At 43.9% G+C, this 19,837-nt stretch overlaps 1 protein-coding gene across 1 annotated transcript; it reads right to left on the bottom strand.

Annotated features, from left to right (window-relative positions):
• Positions 1-5,238: 5,238 nt before the first annotated feature.
• On the bottom strand, positions 5,239-14,543 carry LOC133135047 (receptor-interacting serine/threonine-protein kinase 4-like). The gene is made up of 10 exons (XM_061251803.1): positions 14,040-14,543; positions 11,444-11,465; positions 11,172-11,316; positions 8,202-8,526; positions 7,582-7,730; positions 7,367-7,416; positions 7,095-7,250; positions 6,588-6,670; positions 6,247-6,286; positions 5,239-5,417 (listed from the first exon to the last, which is right to left on the bottom strand). Exons 1-10 carry the CDS (start codon positions 14,541-14,543, stop codon positions 5,239-5,241), a joined length of 1,653 nt encoding a protein of 550 aa, XP_061107787.1.
• Between the last annotated feature and the right edge of the window lie 5,294 nt (positions 14,544-19,837).

The raw sequence follows: 19,837 nt of genomic DNA, 5'->3' as shown, positions 1-19,837 counted from the left end.
ACCTGGGTAGGTTGTTCACTGAAATGACAGCCAGGTGTTTCAACAGTACATATACAGCAGTAATAGTGGAAACATCTCTACATCTATATTTACCCTATATACATGCACATTTCAATGCAAGTATGATCACTTTTGTATAGATGGTAACAAGGCTGCAAACAAAAAAAATGAATAAACTGAATAAAATTTCTGCTCAAATCAGAATGATCTGTCTTACGTATTTCAAGCATATAGTTTCATTTTTCTGCCAAAATGCAGCATATTTCCTTCCACAATGATCAGAATTGTATTGGCTTTTGAACTGAAAGTTAACTGTTTTGAACAGAGTATCTAAATGTCTGCAAAATTTGCTGTATTTGTACAAACATTTGCTGGTAGTGAACACTGACTGAGAGAGGTATTCATGAATTTTGTGGTGATTGAATGCCTTTAGTATGAAAGCAATGCAAAAATATCCACAGTTTAGTTCACATAGTCTAATGATATGGTGAATGTGTTAAGTGTTTTGAAAAAGTGGACATGGTATTGAGACAAGAGTGAAAACGATTGTAAAAAACTGTAAAAATGGCAGAGACTGCCTCCATCTCTTCAGTTCATGCTTGTCCACCTTGTGTGTGTAGGTACTGGACTCTTTCTGCAGAAAAATAAACCCTCTTCCTTCTTGTATATAACTGGTTGTGGCTGGTCATTGTACATAACATGATCATTTCCTCTGTTCAACAATTCCATTTTGCAAGAAAAAGGCCAGGATATGTATGCAATGTTTTATTCATTTACTTGTAAATATATAATAGGACAAAATCTAAAGACAACACTCGTTTTACAAGTCAGTATTTTATATCACATATTACTTACATATCACAATTACTAATGTGAGGGCCACAGGCGCATTGTTATTAAGGTTGGACTTTTCTGGAATCAGCCATGTTTCAAACTGCTTCCACAATGAGGACACATAATATTCATGGAGGGAGCGCTGATATTTTAATAAGTGGTAACAGACTAAGGAGTCCCTGAAAATATTCTCATTAAGATTCTCATGGGCACAAAAAGCACTGCTGCTACAGCACTAGACCCTGATCCCCACCAGGTAGGTCATCAGAGAACTCGGGGTTCTTCTACTATAACAACCTGGGCAATTATAGTGGTCAGAAAATGTCAGGTATTGTGTACAGATCATTACAGCGGTATGCAAAAGTCTGGGCTCAACTCACCTGTATATACGCTTACTGAGCTGGTCTTGCTGCAGCTGCCATTTGGAAGGACTGCAGTGATGTTGAAAATATATTCCACCCCAGGTCTCAGCTCAGAAAGGACAGCTGTGCTGGTGTTGGGGGCACATTTCTGTAATCTGGGCTCTTCTCCCTCACAGCTGTACTTGATGTGGATCTCATAAGAAACTCCCTCCATGCTGACGGGTCGTTCCCAGCACAGGCTCACTGAGCTGCTCTTCACATCAGTGGCTTCCACCCTCCCAGGGGCACAGGGCTCTATTGGAGAAAAGTTACATTTACATTTACATTTTAGTTATTTGGCAGACGCTTTTAATCCAAAGCGATTTACAAGTGCATAGGTTCTTCCACAAGTTAAAGCAAATTCATTATTTCTCCTTCACTACAAGCATCCAACAAAACTTCAAAAAGTCCTGGATATTTATTCAACCCCATCCCCCATTTTGGTTGAGTTGTTATTGTTGCGTTTATATTTTTAAGGTAATAAAAACTGTGACACCGTGAAACCGCATGATAGCGATGCCTGATTGAAAAAAAGAATCTACTCTAGCGAGAACAGCAGTTTAGATTCTTTTCAGTTTCTTATTTGTAATGCAGGGCAATAAAATAGCAGGCTCCCCAATTCTACGCTTACATTTTACAATCCTGACCCAGTCATAGACCTTTTTTTCTACATCTACAAATCATGTTCCAATGTAAGAACAAAAATATACAATTCAGAATTGCATGAATAAACACATTAGCTGTGTCCAAAATGGCTCGCTAGGCGGGAGACCAAGAGAAGAATTTGTACAGTACTAATTATACTAACACACTAATATGTTTGTCAAACTAACAAACTAACATTCACTAGTTTTGTGTATTTGTAATTTAAATCACTTACAGTTTTTTACAATCGTTTTCACACTTGTCTCAAGACCATGTCCACTTTTTCAAAACTCTTCACACAGTGTGCTTTTGAAACACACACCTGAGCACATCAGTTAACCTTTGGTGCAAAAGGCACTTCAACCACCAAAACACTTAATATTTCACCCAAAAGTGACTCTTGCTGCCATAACTAAAGCGCATGCTTTCTCCCATAAGACTACTTTGTCACTCAATGTACAATGAACTACAAAACACAAACAACTTGGAGCATTGCTAAATACATATATTATGTGTTTCCCTTTCCTCTATTTTTGAATCCACAAATATTTCAAGCCAAGTAGCTAAAGAAACTTTTGATCTGTTGGTTTGCCTCTCACAATAGATGTCATGACTAAGTGTGGTAAATTTACAGTAAACTGTAAATTAATGAATGTTTTGCTATATTGGAATCCCAGAATCCCACATTTTTACTGTGTAACAACAATAACAATATATGATAAAGAAACAAATCACAAAAGCAACAGTATTCTTCAAAGGGTTTACAGTATTTTGACATTTGTTCTCACAGTGCAATATACTGTAATTCAGAAAAGAAAAATACAATACAATCAATTCCTCAAAATACATTACAATCAATAACAAATACATACCAAAAAGCAATATTTTCACTATATACAGTAATTTGCACATATATTGTCTGCATATCAGTATCAGAAGTCTACTGTTGGCCTGGCCCATCCATCCTGTCCTCTGCATTTGGCTATAGATTTTCATCAACATCACTCCAAATGTTATCTCTTGCTATACACCGAGGAAAACATCTCTTTGCGTGCCTTTTCCAGCCCTGGATGTGTTCCACTGTTATGTCCATACACCCAGCAGCCATTGTATCTAGAAGTGACATCTGTTCATGTGGGTGGTGGTCCTAAACCTTCACATATACCTTCATAAACTTCATATTGTTCCTTGTCTCAATACCATGTCCAACCTTCACATATACCTTCATAAACTTCATATTGGTATTTGAGCTCCTTGACACCCTCAGAGTTCCTGTCAAAGGGGACAGTGTACAACTGTTTCATCCTGAATGGTTGTAGTGTCAATGTTTGGAAATATGTTGTTGTCTGCGATTATGTTCTTGCATATTTCTCTTAGCCTGATGCTGTTATTGACAATGACCATCCCAACTATTGTATCCTCCTGTTGAGGCGTAAACATTCTTCCCCTTCCCCCCTGTGTGACTGTGTGAGGTAACCGCTGGGTCCTGTAGTGAGTCAAAGACAAATGTGCACTGATACATCTGCTTTTTCTGGAGACTTCTGAAATCACAGTACTGCTGTAATATACACATCAATTGAACTTGGTTTGGTTGATGCTCTTTCGCGACGTCTTCTTCCTCTGCCTCTGGCTGCATCCATTTTCCCCACCAAGGCTAAAGAATGCAAATGCCAATCCAAAGGTGGCCCCTTTTGTATATGTGGTAACGGGGCACAAACAACAAACACCTGGGTAGGTTGTTCACTGAAATGACAGCCAGATATTTCAACAGTACATATACAGCAGTAATAGTGGAAAAATCTCTTCAGTGACAACTACATCTATATTTTCCCAATATACATGCACATTTCAATGCAAGTATGATCACTTTTGTATAGATGGTAACAAGGCTGCAAACAAACAAATTTAATAAACTGAATAAACTTTCTGCTCAAATCAGAATGATCTGTCTTATGTATTTCAAGCATATAGTTTCATTTTTCAGAATTTTTCAGAATTTTATTGGGTTTTGAACTGAAAGTTAACTGTTTTGAACAGAGTATCTAAATGTCTGCAAAAGTTGCTGTATTTGTACAAACATTTGCTGGTAGTGAACACTGACTGAGAGAGGTATTCATGAATTTTGGAAGAAGTGGTGATTGAATGCCTTTAGTATGAAAGCAATGCAAAAATATCCACAGTTTAGTTCACATAGTCTAATGATATGGTGAATGTGTTAAGTGTTTTGAAAAAGTGGACATGGTATTGAGACAAGTGTGAAAATGATTGTAAAAAACTGTAACTAACTTACTAATGCATCTCCAGTTTCAATTCTGTTCTGTAACTCCGCCTCCCTATTCTATCACTGATTACTTGCTCAGTTTCAGCGAAGTATTCACACCTGTCTCTCTGTATCTTTGCATCTCCTGATTCTCTGCAAATAGTCTACTCCCTAGTCTGGAGCCGTTTGTATTACATGTGTGTCTTTGTGATTCCAGTCCGCGTTTTCGTTTCCCCCTCGTTATTGTCCTATTACCCTTTCATGTGTCTCACCTGATGTTTATTTGTTAGACCGCCCTCACTCCCATGCCCCGCCTAGTTTGTCCCATTCCCCTGTGTATTTATACCTGTCCTTTTCAGTTGCACGCTGCTAGTTCGGCTTGTCCTGTTTTGAGTCCTGAGCCCTTCATCCCTTCCCTCAGTTCTAGCCTCCTTGTTTCCTTGCCCTTGTTTCCTAGTCCTTGCCCTTGTGTATTTTTGTGGATTTCCTTTTTTGACCCCTGCCTGCTTCCCTGGACTATTCTTTGTGTGTTGTGGATTTCTGTACCTCTGCCTTATTGGATTGACCACCCAGTTTTTGACCCTGGCCTGCTTTTTGACTACGCTCTGTCTGCCCCTTCACCTGCTAGTAAACCTGCCATTTTTCTCCACCACTGTCTACTTTTGGTTCCTCTGTTCCCCCCGGCATAACACCATAACCATGCCCCTTGGGGGTAAGTAGGCTATAACATTGCTGGAATGGGATATTTTACCTTAATTAGGTGTATCTGTTGAAAATCCCATGATGTCCGACAAGATTCAAGTATTTTCAGCATTTCCATACCAAGTTGACATTTTTCGTTTTTGAGAATAAGAGCTTTGTTTGACACCTGCGCCAAGCCCGGCAGTACACTGATGTTACGTTAAATCACCAACACATTCTCACCGGATCGATCGATGTTTGTATCAGTAAAACACCATTTATGTATGTACAGTACAGCAGGGTTGGGATTTCGAGGGGTCAGCGCATACAGTAGAGAAGTGCCTTAACTTAAAATATTCCATATTTTAAGGCGAACAGAAAATGTATCATGGGATGAAAGAGTTTGGAACCATGGTTTTACAGGAGAGGGGAGCGCTTACTTATGCTGGAGGTTTTGGAGATGCTGTCACTCAGTGCCTTAGAGGTGGCAGAGGCAGGACAGGGTTCTGTTCCAACGCCGCTGTCTGCTGCCCGGAAATTGGGAGGAGTCCCGTCTTTGCTGTTCCACCCTCCCCTGGGGTCCACAGTCACTCCAGCTACAGAAAGCGTGAAAACAGATTTGTGTTAAGAAACAGCAAATGTCAAATTATTTGGATTACATTTGAATTGTGTACAGAGCCCTCGAAGCCACCGATTCTAACACTATTCACATCCTGTCACAGGCCCAGTCTCCCAAATATAGGAATGCATGCAATTTTATACTGTACAATGACTCTTAGTGATCATAAATAACTAAACATAAAAATAGCCCTAATGGTCCTGAAAATTAATGCCATCTCACTTTGAAAACCAGTGAGAAACACTTTGTATAAGAAGTGAAAAGATGATTGTCAAAGTCTCTCACCAAACCTGCAAAACAGCAAATTGTGTGAAATGTACTCATTTTCACCAGTGCCTTCTTGTTATTCATATGCAATACAGGTGATAAAAAAACTGGCTCGAAATATCTTTCCAAAGACCCGCACAGTGGGAGCAATACATCAATACAGATTGAGTGGTGAAATTACATGAATTAGTTTCTTCTTTGGGGATGAAATGGCAGTGTATTTGTTGGGGATGAAATGGCAGTGTGTTTGTTGGGGATGAAATGGCAGTGTGTTTGTTGGGGATGAAATGGCAGTGTGTTTGTTGGGGATGAAATGGCAGTGTGTTTGTTGGGGATGAAATGGCAGTGTGTTTGTTGGGGATGAAATGGCAGTGTGTTTGTTGGGGATGAAATGGCAGTGTGTTTGTTGGTGATGAAATGGCAGTGTGTTTGTTGGGGATGAAATGCCAGTGTGTTTGTTGGGGATGAAATGGCAGTGTGTTTGTTGGGGATGAAATGGCAGTGTGTTCATCAGCAGGACAGTGTGTGTAAAGCTGTACCATTGGGTATTGGAGTTGGAGATATCTCTCGCTTTTCATCCTACAGAGGGAGAGATAGAGGGAGAGAGAAAGAGAGTTAAAATAGCCTTTTCATTTGAAATGTTTCTGTGAGGACCTGAGAAAGAGGGCCAAAACATAAAGCAATGACAGCAGTAGAGTTTAATAACAGTGTAATAACAGTGTAATAACGGTGTGATAACAGTGTGATTACAGAGTGATGATAGTATAACAGTGTAATGGCTGAGTAATAATAGAGTGTAATTAGAGAATAATAACTGTGTTATGATACTGTAATAACTGTGTAATGATACTGTAATAACAAGAGAGTTTAATGGCAGTACCAGTGCTTTGGACACCTGGTGGATGGCATCATGAATTCCACGGCTGTGCAGCTCAAACCCCTTCTCTGTCACTGGGAGGCAGTCTGAATACACAACACACCACACATACACAACACAACACAATAAACACACAACACAATACATACACAAAACAATACACAACACAGTACACACCACACACACACACAACACACACACACACACACACACAATTAAACACAATACACACCACACACAACACAATACATGCATAACACAATATACACTACACACACAATACATACACACAACGTGCAAACAATACGGCACTGTGACCACCATTAACATGTAATACTGCATCTCTGCCCCCTTCAGACAGAGATATGAACCTCGCTTGTCTTTCTTGCTAACTGTTACACCACTGACACTGGCTGTCAGACACTAACTCACTGACGGACACACTGACAGACTGACTAACTGACTCATGACTGAGATTGCCTGGCTGGCACATGCCTCTCCTGTTCTCACCATGGAAAGAGGGGCGTTTTTGGGGGCTGGGGTCCCAGCATCTCTCCATGAGGTCAATGATCTCCCCCAAGCCCTCAACTGCTGCCCTGTTCACCCCCTCCAGACTGGGCCTGTCCCCCTCTGGGACCCGAGACTGGATCCTGTCTAACGCAGCATCTGAGAGAGGGATGGACAGAGAGAGAGTTTCTGTAATGATGAAGAACATGCAGGAGATAGACCAGCAGCACAAGTCACATATGAGCTGTGGTCTCAGGATGGACAGAGTCACTCACCACCATAGGGCTCCCTGCCAGTGATTATAGACCAGAGCAGGATGGCATAACTGGGGGGAAAAAAAGAGAGAGAGAGAAATGAAAATCAGCAGGAATGGCAGATGCTGTGGGTATCAGGAAGAGTCATCGATGTGCTGGGGAGTACCTGTAGGAGCTGGAGGTGGGGGTGGGGGTGGGGGTGGGGTGTATCTGTAGGAGGTGGGGGTGGGGGGTACCTGTAGGAGTCAGAGGCGGGCGTGGCTTTGTAGGCCCGGTCAGTGGCGAGGGCTTCGGGGGACATGTAGCTCAGCGTGCCTCCGTCCTCCCCCCGCCCCCCCACACTGGAAATACTGCGCATCAGTCGGGCCAGACCAAAATCTGTGATCTACAGAGAGAGAGAGAGCCTTTCATTCTAGAGACACTTCAATGCTAAGAGCTGAGCCCAGAGAAGAGCCCCCAACTGAACCAGATTATTCGACACCAGCACACATCTGCCCAGAGAAGAACAGATGTGCAACCATCAGTAGATTGTGAATCTGTGAGCTACAGAGTGAGAGAAAAAGAGTGATCCAGCCCAAAGGTGTGCGAGAGATTAACCTCGACATATTGATGCACGCAATAGCAATGCTAGCGCAGGCTATGCTAAGGACAGGCGGAGTGAAAGGAACCTTGGGATTCGCCTTGGCCCAGAGGCCTGCAGAGATAGAGGAAGCCTGGGACTCACCTTGGCCCAGAGGCCTGGAGAGATAGAGGAAGCCTGGGACTTGCCTTGGCCCAGAGGCATGGAGAGATAGAGGAAGCCTGGGACTCGCCTTGGCCCAAAGGCCTAGAGAGATAGAGGAAGCCTGGGACTCGCCTTTGCTCCGAAGCCGTGGTCCAGCAGCACGTTGCTGGGCTTGAGGTCGAGGTGCAGCAGTGGGGGGCAAAGCTTGTGCAGGAAGTTCATGCCAAGAGCCACCTGATGAGCCAGGCGGAAGGCCAGGGGCCAGGGAGGGGGGCCCCCCAGCCTCTTCAGGAGGGACTCCACAGACCCCCTCTCCATCAGCTCCATCACCAGGCCCATCTGTCTCGAGTGCCCCCTGCCGGGGGGAACCCCCCGGTACACCCCAAAAAAACACACCATATACGGGCTCCCACCCTGCCGCATGAACTCAGCCTCCTTCAGCAGAGATGCACTGGAACTGAGAGAGGGAGGGGGAGGAGAGGGAAGGAGAGAGAGGGGAGCAGAGAGAGAAGGAGAGAGGGAGGAGGAGCAGAGAGAGGGTTGGGGAAGAGAGAGATAGAAGCAGAGAGGGAGAGGAGAGAAAGAAAAGGAAAGAAGAGGAGACCAAATGGGAAGAGAGATTTTTAAACATTTTTTTACATTAAAATCCATGTTTCCTGTATGTGTGTGTGTGTGTGTGTGTACATGTGTGTGTGATTGTGTGCGTACATGTGTGTAATTGTGTGTGTACATGTGTCTGTGTGTGTGTACATGTATACATGTGTGTGTGTGTGTGTGTGATTCTGTGTGTACATGTGTGTGTGATTGTGTGTCTACATGTGTGTGTGATTGTGTGTGTACATATGTGTGTGATTGTGTGTACATGTGTGTGTAATTGTGTGTACATGTTTGTGTGATTTTGTGTGTATGTGTCTGTGTGTGAGGTTGTGTGTGTGTACATGTGTCTGTGTGTATGTGTGTGTGTACATCTGTACGTGTGTGTGTGAGATTGTGTGTGTACGTGTGTGTGATTGTGTGTACATGTGTCTGTGTGTATACATGTGTACATGTGTCTGTGTGTGTGAGATTGTGTGTACATGTTTGTGTGATTGTGTGTACTGTCGAGGACCCGGCCCTAGGCCCCCCTGATGAGAGATTGACGGGGGATGGGTTAGAAAGGAATGCATTGTTAACCCCTCGCACACGCCATCGAGGTGGTAGTAAGAACGCCCGTAAGAAGAAAAATATGTGGTTCAGAGAATGAGCAGCCATACTTGTCAGTAGAGGAGTCTGAAGTCGGGGGACTTAGATTTAGGGTTTTAAGGAGCAAGGTTAAAGTTCTGACTGAGAATACCCCAACCCTACAGGGGAGGGGCACAATGCCTGGCTAAAGAAAAACAAAAATAAGGAAAACGGAAGGGATGTCAATACCGAAAGAAAATTAATGATTAATGGCGGATGATTTACACTCAGCTATTGGCTGGATGTCCTTTGTAGATCCCTTAAGGCGCCACAAAAAGGGGCACCTGAAGAGGGTGTTGAGATGGTGGCAGGCTTTAACGTCTGGCTTGCATGAGATCAAAGTTTGAAGGAAGTCAAGGAGAGATTATGAAACTGACACAGACACCAGTGATGAATAGGTTCATTAAAAACAACATAAGGGCTAGTGTTTTTCCACTCATATATTAAGATGGTGGAAATTCCCAAACCAGAGGGGCCCATGAAATAAAATATTGGGGACAGTTCTTTTGAGGTATGAGAAAATGACTTGGAAAAACAGAAATAATTAATATGATCATTAAAAAACAGGTTATATAAAAGATAAATGTCTTCCCGCTTGACATAATGGGGGCATTTCTTCTCAAAAAAGGTACACTTTTGTATGCAAAAAAGATATATAAGGGATAAGTTTTTAGACCTTAGAGCAGGATCCCAGAATTTGGCTTCAGAAGATCTGGTGAAGAGAGCTGGTGAAGAAAGAGCCACGCAGAACAACTATAACCAAGCTGGAGTGGTAATTATAATCTATATTACTTGTAGAAGTAGGAAAAGTTACATATTATAAGTTTACTTTTATATATCTTTTATTTCTCATTAGGGTACTATATAAAGTAGAAAAATGTAGAGAAGTTATCATATTTAGATAAATATAATATTCTAGGAATAGTTTCTTTTTAAACGTCAAGAAGGGGGAGCTATAGGATAAGGCTAAGGCCAAAGAGGATGGATATAGGAAGGGTGTACCTTGATTTTTAAACATCGTGGTGGAAAGGTAATTTAGAAAGAGCTAAGAGGGGTATATGTAACTTGCATGTGATTAGCAAACTGCAAAAGATGATATGTACACTGTAATCTGTACAACTCTATTCTTTTGATTGATTATAATAAAGTATATCTTACTATAATCATATGTGATAAAGATTCTTTAGAGGAATACATTGAATACAGGACATCGATTACCAGATTTGCATCACACCCTTCACTTCGAGACTGGGCTGGAAGTTCAGTAGAACTTACCAGGGCTCCAGGACGTTCGGAGTACTTGAGTTCGTCCCCGAGACACCTCATTGTGAGGTACTGCTCGTGGGAACGTGAGGTCTGAGCTCGGCAAGGGGTCCGTGGCTCACGACAGTACGTGTGTGATTGTGTGTGTACATGTGTCTGTGTGTGTATGTGTGTGTGTGCATGTGTCTGTGTGTGTGTGTGTGAGATTGAGTGAGTACGTGTTTGTGTGTGATTGTGTGTGTGTGATTGTGTGTACATGTTTGTGTGATTGTGTGTACGTGTGTGTGATTGTGTGTGTACATGTGTATGTGTGTGTACATGTGTACATGTGTGTGTGATTGTGTGTCTACATCTTTGTGTGATTGTGTGTGTACGTGTGTGTGATTGTGTGTGCACATGTGAGTCTGATTGTGTGTACATGTGTGTGTGATTGTGTGTAGATGTATGTGTGATTGTGTGTGCACATGGGTGTGTACATGTGTACGTGTGTGTGTGTGTGTGTGTGTGAGATTGTGTGTGTACGTGTGTGTGTACATGTGTACATGTGTCTGTATGTGTGTACATGTGTATGTGTGTGTGTACATGTGTACATGAGTGTGTGTGTGTGTATGATATTACCCATTATCATAATGCAGTAGTTTGATTGCCACCTCCATCCCAAAATCTTTGTGTTTGGCCTTATAGATCTGTCCGAAACCCCCAGATCCAAGGACAGACCAGTCCTGCAGTTTGCAGTCTTCAATCAATCCAAAATGCTGCACTTCTAGAACAAAAAGACATTAAAGGGTAAGTGCACCCAAAATTTCCACTTATCCAGAGTACTATCTAGCCAACCAGATCGTTTCACTGAAACAAATGTTCTAGATAATTAACGCTTTGCCCCAGAATACTGGTGTACTTCAGCAGAAACTTCTGCTTGTGAGGACACAGTTGAGTCGTCGGCAGTCAAATAAATAAAATGTGCATTTTTGAGCCGTGTTGATGTTTGCAAGTAACTATCACACTGCAGTACATTAACACTGCACTGAGAGAGGGTTAATACAGTATACACACACTGCTCTGAGAGAGGGGGTTAATACAGTATATACACACTGACTCCTGTATATTAACAGAGATGTGATTGACTGTGTACTACATATTTTGCTGTGTGCTATAGGATGCTCAGAGGAAATGCCCACTTCCTTCAACATCCTGCGTCTTTCACGCAACTTCCCTATTTTAATGATCAGCCCCAATCCCAATGTTGCAACCTAACTCAGAAAAAAATACAAATAAAACTTGACTTGAAACAAACTCTTGAGACTTCAAGGCAAGACATTTCCGGTTGCAAATGGGTTTTCGCTTAGATAAGCACTTCTTCCATTTTTAGTCAGGTTACATTTCATTTAAAACACCTGAAACAAAGAACAATGATGTGCTACGTCTTCTCTTGACAACTCGTATTACATTTTACATTTACATTTTTGTCATTTGGCAGACGTTTTTAAGAAGATAGGAGACGATTGAACACAGTTTGCGGGGATTAGAGGCGACTGCGTTAATTTTAGAGTGAAAGAAGGAAGATTTAGGGCATGGAAGGAAGCCATATCACTGGGGAAACAGGACCTTTTCCATTTTCTCTTCGTTGCCCGCAGTTTGGTTCGGACAGCTCGTAGAGCATCAGAAAGCCAAGGACTGGGGGGGAGGCCTGAGCTAATTTGGTGGTGAGGGGACACAGAGAGTCAAAGGAAGATGAGAGGGAGGACATGAGAGTTGTAGCAGCATCATCGGGATGAAGTCGAGAGAATGGTAGGGAGGAGAGGATTGTAGACAGGTGGCGTAGGTTCCGCCAACAGGTGACAGTGGATGGTGGGAGCGATGGATGGGTGTTAGAGGAGAGTGGAAGAGAAAAAGAGATTAAGGACTGGGCAGATATATGGAGTGGTATTACAGAGAGGTTGGTTATTGTGCAGTTCCTTGTGAAGATCAGGTCAAGAAGGTTGCCTGCTTCGTGGGTGGGAGGGGAAGGTCAAAAGAAGAAAGGAGGGAGAGAAAGGTAGACTGGGTGGACTCTGAGTTGAGGTTGAAGTCACCCAGGAGGATCAGGGGAGTGCCATTGACTGGTGAGGAGCTAAGGAGGATGTCCATCTCATCCAAGAAGCTCCCCAGAGGACCCGGGGAGCAATAAACACAATAATAAAGGCAAAGTGACAGAAGCCGCACAACATTCAAAAGAGGAGAAGGAGAAGGATGAGGAGAAGACACTAGATCTCCATGAGGATGAGATTAGTAGACCTGTGCCACCTCCTCTGCCAGAGGTTCTGGGTGTGTGGGAAAAAGCGAAGGCAGAGGAAAGGGCAGCCGGGGTGGCTGTGTTCTCTGGTGAGAGCCACGTTTCAGTTCAGGTAAGAAAGTCAAGGTTGAGGTGGGAGGCATATGCTGATATGAAGTCTGCTTTCTGGACGGCGGACTGACAGTTCCAGAGGCCACCAGTCACACAGAGATCAACACCAGCGGATCTGGGAGGGAAGATGAGGTTTGAGATATTCCGGCCATGTTGGCGAGAAGCCTGACGACTTGGTCGTAAAGAGGTTGGGTCAGTTATAACTCACTGCATGCAGGCATGCAGATCTACCGCGCTGTTTTCCTGCATGACCACGGTCTGATCACCTGCTCAAATGTACAGATGCTCAAGTTACATGATACCAATTTAGATAGATAGATACTTTATTCATCCTGAGGGAAATTTTAGGCATCCAGTAGCTCATACATACGCACATATACACACATATCTCACACACATAAAGATCAAAATCACTCACAGAAAAGTAAGAAGTAAAGAGCATGTGAAGTGATTACAAAGGCCTAGTAGGGACTGGCCCTGTGATCTATTGACCATGATAAGGTGCTATGGTAGATTGTGTGCAATGGTGGTAGTGTAAAAGTACAAAGTAAACAGTAAACAGTGCAGGGATTTACTCAGTGCAAGTTGTGCTTGTTGTTAAGTATGACTATGGGCATACAATGAGTGTGAACATAAAATAATTGCTTAACAAAGAATAATAATACAATTTAAGCATAAAAGAGCCTCAGAAGGTCAAATCAAATTATAAAGGTACAGTATGTAGAAAAGTAAACAGGAGTAAAAGTGGGGATTACAGTCCAGATTGTGTAGAGGGCTAATATAGCCTGTTAGGACAGTCAGACAGATAATGGATAGAGGATGATAGACAAAGGTGATGTGGTGGAAGGAGCAGAAAGAGACTCATGCTGAAAAGTCAAATTCTCTCCTCCTGTTTTGTGTGATGTTGTATAACTGAATGGTCCATGGAACAAAGGACCTTCTTAACCTGTCTGTTGAGCATGTCAGAGACAGGAGTCTGCTGCTGAAGATGCTCTTCTGTCTGTTAAGTGTGTTATATAGTGGGTGGCGGTCAGTGCATCAGTGTTGGTTGACCAGTCCAGTTTATTGTCCAGGTGTACCCCTAGGTATTTGTATGTGCTGACCACCTCCACATTGACCCCTTCAATGGAGACTGGCAGCATAGGTGGCTTAGTCCTCCTGAAATCCACCACTATCTCCTTGGTTTTGGAAATGTCCAGCTGCATATGGTTGAGATTGCACCACTGCACAAAGTCATCCACCAGGTTCCTGTACTCATCCTCCTGCCCATCCCTGATACACCCCACTATTGCAGGGTCGTCCGAAAACTTCTGCATGTGGCATGACTCTGAGTTGTACCTGAAGTCAGACGTATACAGGGTGAACAGGACTGCTGAAAGCACAGTCCCTTGTGGTGCTCCGGTGCTGCTGACCACCTGCTCTGAGAAACAGTCCTTCAGCCTAACGAACTGTGTTCTCCCCGTCAGGTAGTCTCTAATCCAGGATACCAGGTGAGTGTCTACCCCCATCTGCACAAGCTTGTCTCTCAGTCTGGCAGGCTGGATGGTGTTGAAGGCACTGGAGAAGTCAAAGAACATGATTCTCACAGCACCTTTCCCCTTGTCCATCTTCCACACCCACCTTCTCCTGGTATGCAAACTGGACCGGGTCGAGTGCGTGGTGGACTTGGGGTCTGAAGATGTTGAGTAACAGTCGCTCAATGGTCTTCATCATGTGTGATGTTAGAGCGACTGGCCTGTAGTCGTTGAGCTGGCTGGGGTGTGGTTTCTTTGGGACTGGGATGAGACATGATGTCTTCCACATTGCTGGTACCTTTCCCAGGTTGAAGACATGCTGCCGAGGCTCCCGCAGTTCCACAGCACAGGCTTTGAGCAGTCTCGGACATACACAGTCTGGGCCGGCTGCTTTCCGAGTCTCCTTAGCTCTCCACTGACCTGATACGCCGTGATGATGGGAGGTAGGGTGGTCCTGTCGCTGTGTGTCAGGTGAGGGGTTGCATCTGTGAGCGGTGGGGAAGGTGAAGTCACACTGTCTGTGGCGGCAGCATGGGGGAGGGGTACTTCAGTAGCTGGCTGAGGAGGTGATAGTGGGGGTGTGGGGGCATGTGGTGAACAGGAGAGAGTAGCAGAGCAGTCAAAACGGTTGTAAAAATGGTTGAGTTTGTTAGCTCTATCCAAATCCCCATCCACTGTACTGTTGCTCCTCCTGCAGCCTGTGATGGTTTTCGTGCCATCCCAGACTTCCTTCATGCTGTTCTCCTGCAACTACTGTTCCACCTTCTTTCTGTATTCCTCCTTTGCCTCTTTCAGCCTGACCTTAAGTTCCCCCTGTACGCTCTTCAGCTCTGTCTGGTCCCCCTCTTTGAAAGTGTAAGGCCGAAATCTGGCATTATCACTCAGGGCTGGTCAGCTTGCTGGCTTCCTCTGGTATTGTGGAATATGTAGCTGTAAAGTAATTTAGGAGCATGCATCATGAACCCCCGCCTTATCTCCACACTTTATCTCCACACCCATACGGGCAGGAGCCTGTGGGGGAAGACTCAGGTCTCCAGTCGTAAAACTCTTACGACAGGGCAACATTCTTTACCGCACGGGAAGGTTTCAGAGGGCACGGCCTGTTAGGCCCTGACCTTCTCCTGAACCCCCCTTCATTGTTCTCTCCCTCTTTACTCAGTCACTAAATGATGTGTACAGCATTGGATGTTTCATGACAAAGTCAGTTTAGATAATATTCATGTTTGGTATTATTCTGATTGTTTCAGTGCGACTGGTGCAATGATTTTATTTCTGCAACAGCAAACCCTGTACATCATAACCAACCAGGAGAAGCTGTGTGGAGCTCTGCCCCAGTGAAAGCCATGTGCCTCAACCCCCCTGCGCTTCCTGGGGAGGCGTGGCTCCAAATTACAGATGGGTGACTCATTTCTAGGGTTAACATCAAAGGCCAGAATTTGGATTTAAGGACAGCAAACTAAGCAATCTGGGAGAATGCAATCAGCCTCCCGTGCACTCCGTGCACGTAGTTTCTACGTACAGGGTGTCTGTAGCCAGACTCCCGTATGTAGCTTTTTTTACCAGGTATGACATTTAAGACTCCGTAATTTGGTTTGCATTGTAATGTTTTTATTTGGAACTAGTATGCAATTACGTGTATGTAACCTGCCTGGTAAAATAAAATTGTTAAAACTTGATCTGTTTGGTTTTCCTTACTGACACTTAATGTTACACAGGGAATGCGTGGTTTACCCCCTCGAACTGGTCTAGGGAGGATGATTATTTCCACTTACTGTATCACGGCGTATAGCACCCGTAGACCTATGATGGTAAATCTCTCGCCTCCGCGTGGTAGTTCATTCATGTCGAGCACAGCCGTAGCTATGTTGGTCTGCTTGGGTCCCTAGGCTGTAAACAGATATACCCGAGAGTAGCTATTCCTGCGACCTCTGTAATGACTACAGATAGCTAGTCAGTTCGTGAGACGTGCACATTACGCGCGATGTGACATGCGGTGGTACCAGCAGAGGATTGTTCAGCGAGTTCTTCTCAGTACAGGATTCCTATAGCGATCAAGTCAAAATTATAAATACGACATCCACTAATGTGGATAACTCATCCAAATTATTTTTCTAAAATGGAGTCAGATAAACGAAGGTGAATCTATTGGCCCTATTGTGGAGATTCTGGGTCAGCCCCGGACCAGTAAAGAGCGGAAGGCAGAGTGGTACTACTGCCTTTGTATCGTGGTTTGTTTATTGGCTGATCTAGACTGTCTGCATAGGGGCCACTACTTTTTAACCCTATTAGTATTCTTTCAGCAACACCAGAAGGACGAGCACGCTGATACCTTCAGCCCTCGCTAAATTCCGTCGTTGGGTTAGCGTTGGGTTTTACAAAAGCCCTCTTCTTCCTATTGAGGAGGCCCTTGACATCACTGGTAATCCAAGGCTTGTTGTTTGGAAAGCAACATACAGTTCTAGTGGGAACTACAATGTCCATATAGAAATTCAGGTAGTCAGTGGTGCAGTTTGTTACCCCCTCCAAATCTTCACTATATGAATCCTGTAACACACTCCAGTCTGTCGACTCAAAGCAGTCCCTCAGAGTCTCCTCTGCTTCGGAAGACCATTTCCTGAAGGAAAGCATTGTGGTTGGCTGTCTGCGGACTAGTGGAGTGTACTGTGGTTGAAGGAAGACCAGGTTATGATCTGATCTCCCTAGCAGTGGAAGTGGGGTGGCAGTGTATGCATCCTTGACATTAGCATACAAGAGGTCAATTGTCCTGTTCTTTCGTGTTGGGCATTTTACAAACTGATGAAAGGCAGAGAGGGTTGAGTCCAGTGTTACATGATTGAAGTCTCCAGTGATTGCAATAAAGGCATCAGGGTGCTGAGACTGAGGCCTCGCGATAGTTGACGTCACACGCAGTATCAGCCACGGCTCGCGGTGGAATGTAAACACAGACTATGATGGGATGTGAAAACTCCCGAGGCATGTAGTACGGACGTAGACTCACCGCTAACAGTTCAATGTCTGGGCAGCAGACAGTCTCCTTCACCGTTACATGTTTTGGGTTACACCATTTGATGTTGATGAAAAGTGCAAGCCCCTCGCCTTTAAGTTTGCCACTTTGTTTTGAGTCCCTGTCCGCTCTCACGTGTGTAAAGCTGGCTACCTCCATGTTAGTGTCCGGAATGTTGCTAGTTAGCCAGGTCTCCGTGAAGCACATCAAGCTACATTCCTTGTACAACTTAACATTCTTCACCAGGGCAGCCAGCTCGTCAGTCTTGTTTGCCAGTGAGTTTACGTTCCCCATCACAAACGAAGGAATGGATGACTTGAACCTCCACCTCCTCTCCATGTGCCTAGCCTTGATCTTGGCTCCAGCTCTGCTTCCTCTGTAATGTAGCTGCTTTACTTCCTCCGGTATATGATGGACTGTACCGGCGTGTCCTGTTGTCCTCAGTGAAAGCAGTTGTTCCCTCGAGTAAATGAAGTTTTTACTGCCGCGATGATGTTGAATAGTAGCTATATCCATAGGATAGAAGATTGTCTACGCGATGAGCATAATGATAAAAAAGTTACAAAAGAAAAAAAGTTTAAAACAGACACGAAACAGACAGGAAACAGACGGAGCTATCGAAAAGGCTGCCACTCTCGTCGGCGCCCGTGCAAATCAGCGGTATTTAGTGAAGCAGGTCAGGTTTTGAATCTGTACACACACGCACGCACACAGACATACAGACACACACAATTGAAGGCTACATTCAAAAAGGTTCCAATAAGAACCCTGTGATTCCATAAAAGAATGCTATCTAGTTAAAGGGTTCATTGTTGCGTAAAACTGTTCTTTGTCTGGGAGTTTTCACACTTCACACCTATGATAGAGGGGAACTGAAAATGGTTCACTTATCAATCAATATGAAAGAACCCTTTGAGTTAGCTTACCCAGAGTTAGCTTTCCCACTTTTCTAGACTTCAGACTGATATTGCTAAATAAATGTTACAGTTGCTGAAAGTGTTAGAGTAGTAAAGTGCACTTAGTAGCTTAAGTGTAGACAGATGTTGAGTTACAGGTGAAATCACACCATGTGAGAGTTTGCTTCTTCTGCTCATATCCTACCTGAGAGAGAAGTTCGTCCGAACTGTTGAAATTTCATCATAAGTAAACTGATTTTGAAATTTGATCTACTCCAATGTATTTTCTACTTCAAACTTTTACCATGCAGGTGTTAAAGGACCTGCGTGACACACACAGAATTCTCCTAATTCCTCCATGACGGTTTAAGATGGGCGGGGTCAGAGCGCCGTAATCTTGTAGTATATGTCCACCAACTTTAAACACGTCTGAGAGAACGAGCGGATTTGCCTTAGCAATGGCGGTATTAAAGTGCACGTTTGTTTTACAGCTTTTTCTCTGACTAAGTTTCAGTTTTGTCAACAGTACCCCTTGTTCCATGAAATAAGACGTGATTAATACTAAATGGTAAATGGTTGGCATTTATATAGCGCCTTTATCCAAAGCGCTGTACAATTGATGCTTCTCATTCACCCTTTCAGACACACACTCACACACCGACGGCGATTGGCTGCCATGCAAGGCGCCGACCAGCTCGTCAGGAGCATTTAGGGGTTAGGTGTCTTGCTCAGGGACACTTCGACACAGCCCAGGTGGGGGATCGAACTGGCAACCCTCCGACTGCCAGACAACTGCTCTTACTGCCTGAGCCATGTCGTACTAATGTAGTACTAATTTCTACTAAAAGTCGATTTTGTACACTGACACGGAAGGGGTGAGGCGCCTACACTGCCTTTGTAATGTACTTTGGAATGCTTCCGTGTGTATGGACCGAAGACTACAAAGAGTAATCGAAACTTCATTGCAAGCTGCTTGTGGAATCCGTAGAGAAGTACACTTATGAGCCAGGTATGGGGGCTTACACGGCGAAGCTCCTTTCCGAGAGCTTCAGTATCTGTGTTTACAGTCATTTCTTTAGTTTCACTGTAAACGCGAAAGCAGCAAAAATGAAACCAAGACCAGGAAATTGTCAGACTGAACATAGCCTATTCTCCACCACCTGAGAACGTTAGTAAAATTATTATGTAAACATAAACAATGAGATTCACAAAACCCCCTTTTTTTCAAATTCAAATTGCTTTTGCAACACCGCCCTACTACTTGTGCCCTGGACCCCATCCCATCAAACCTCCTTCAGGCAATCACACCTGTCACCTCCCTTGTTAACTCCTCTCTGTCCTCTGGCTGCTTTCCCTCATCATTCAAGAGGGCCTACACATCACCCCACTCCTAAAGAAACCCACTCTGGACCCCTCCTGCATCCGTCCGGTACCTCTCCTTCCTTTTCTATCCAAATCCATTGAACAAGCTACCTCCAACCAACTCT

The sequence above is a fragment of the Conger conger genome, chromosome 8 (genome assembly GCF_963514075.1).
Source record: "Conger conger chromosome 8, fConCon1.1, whole genome shotgun sequence".
Classification (NCBI taxonomy): Eukaryota; Metazoa; Chordata; class Actinopteri; order Anguilliformes; family Congridae; genus Conger; species Conger conger.
Note: the sequence above shows the minus strand (reverse complement) of the source record. Positions and strands in the feature narration are given on the sequence as shown.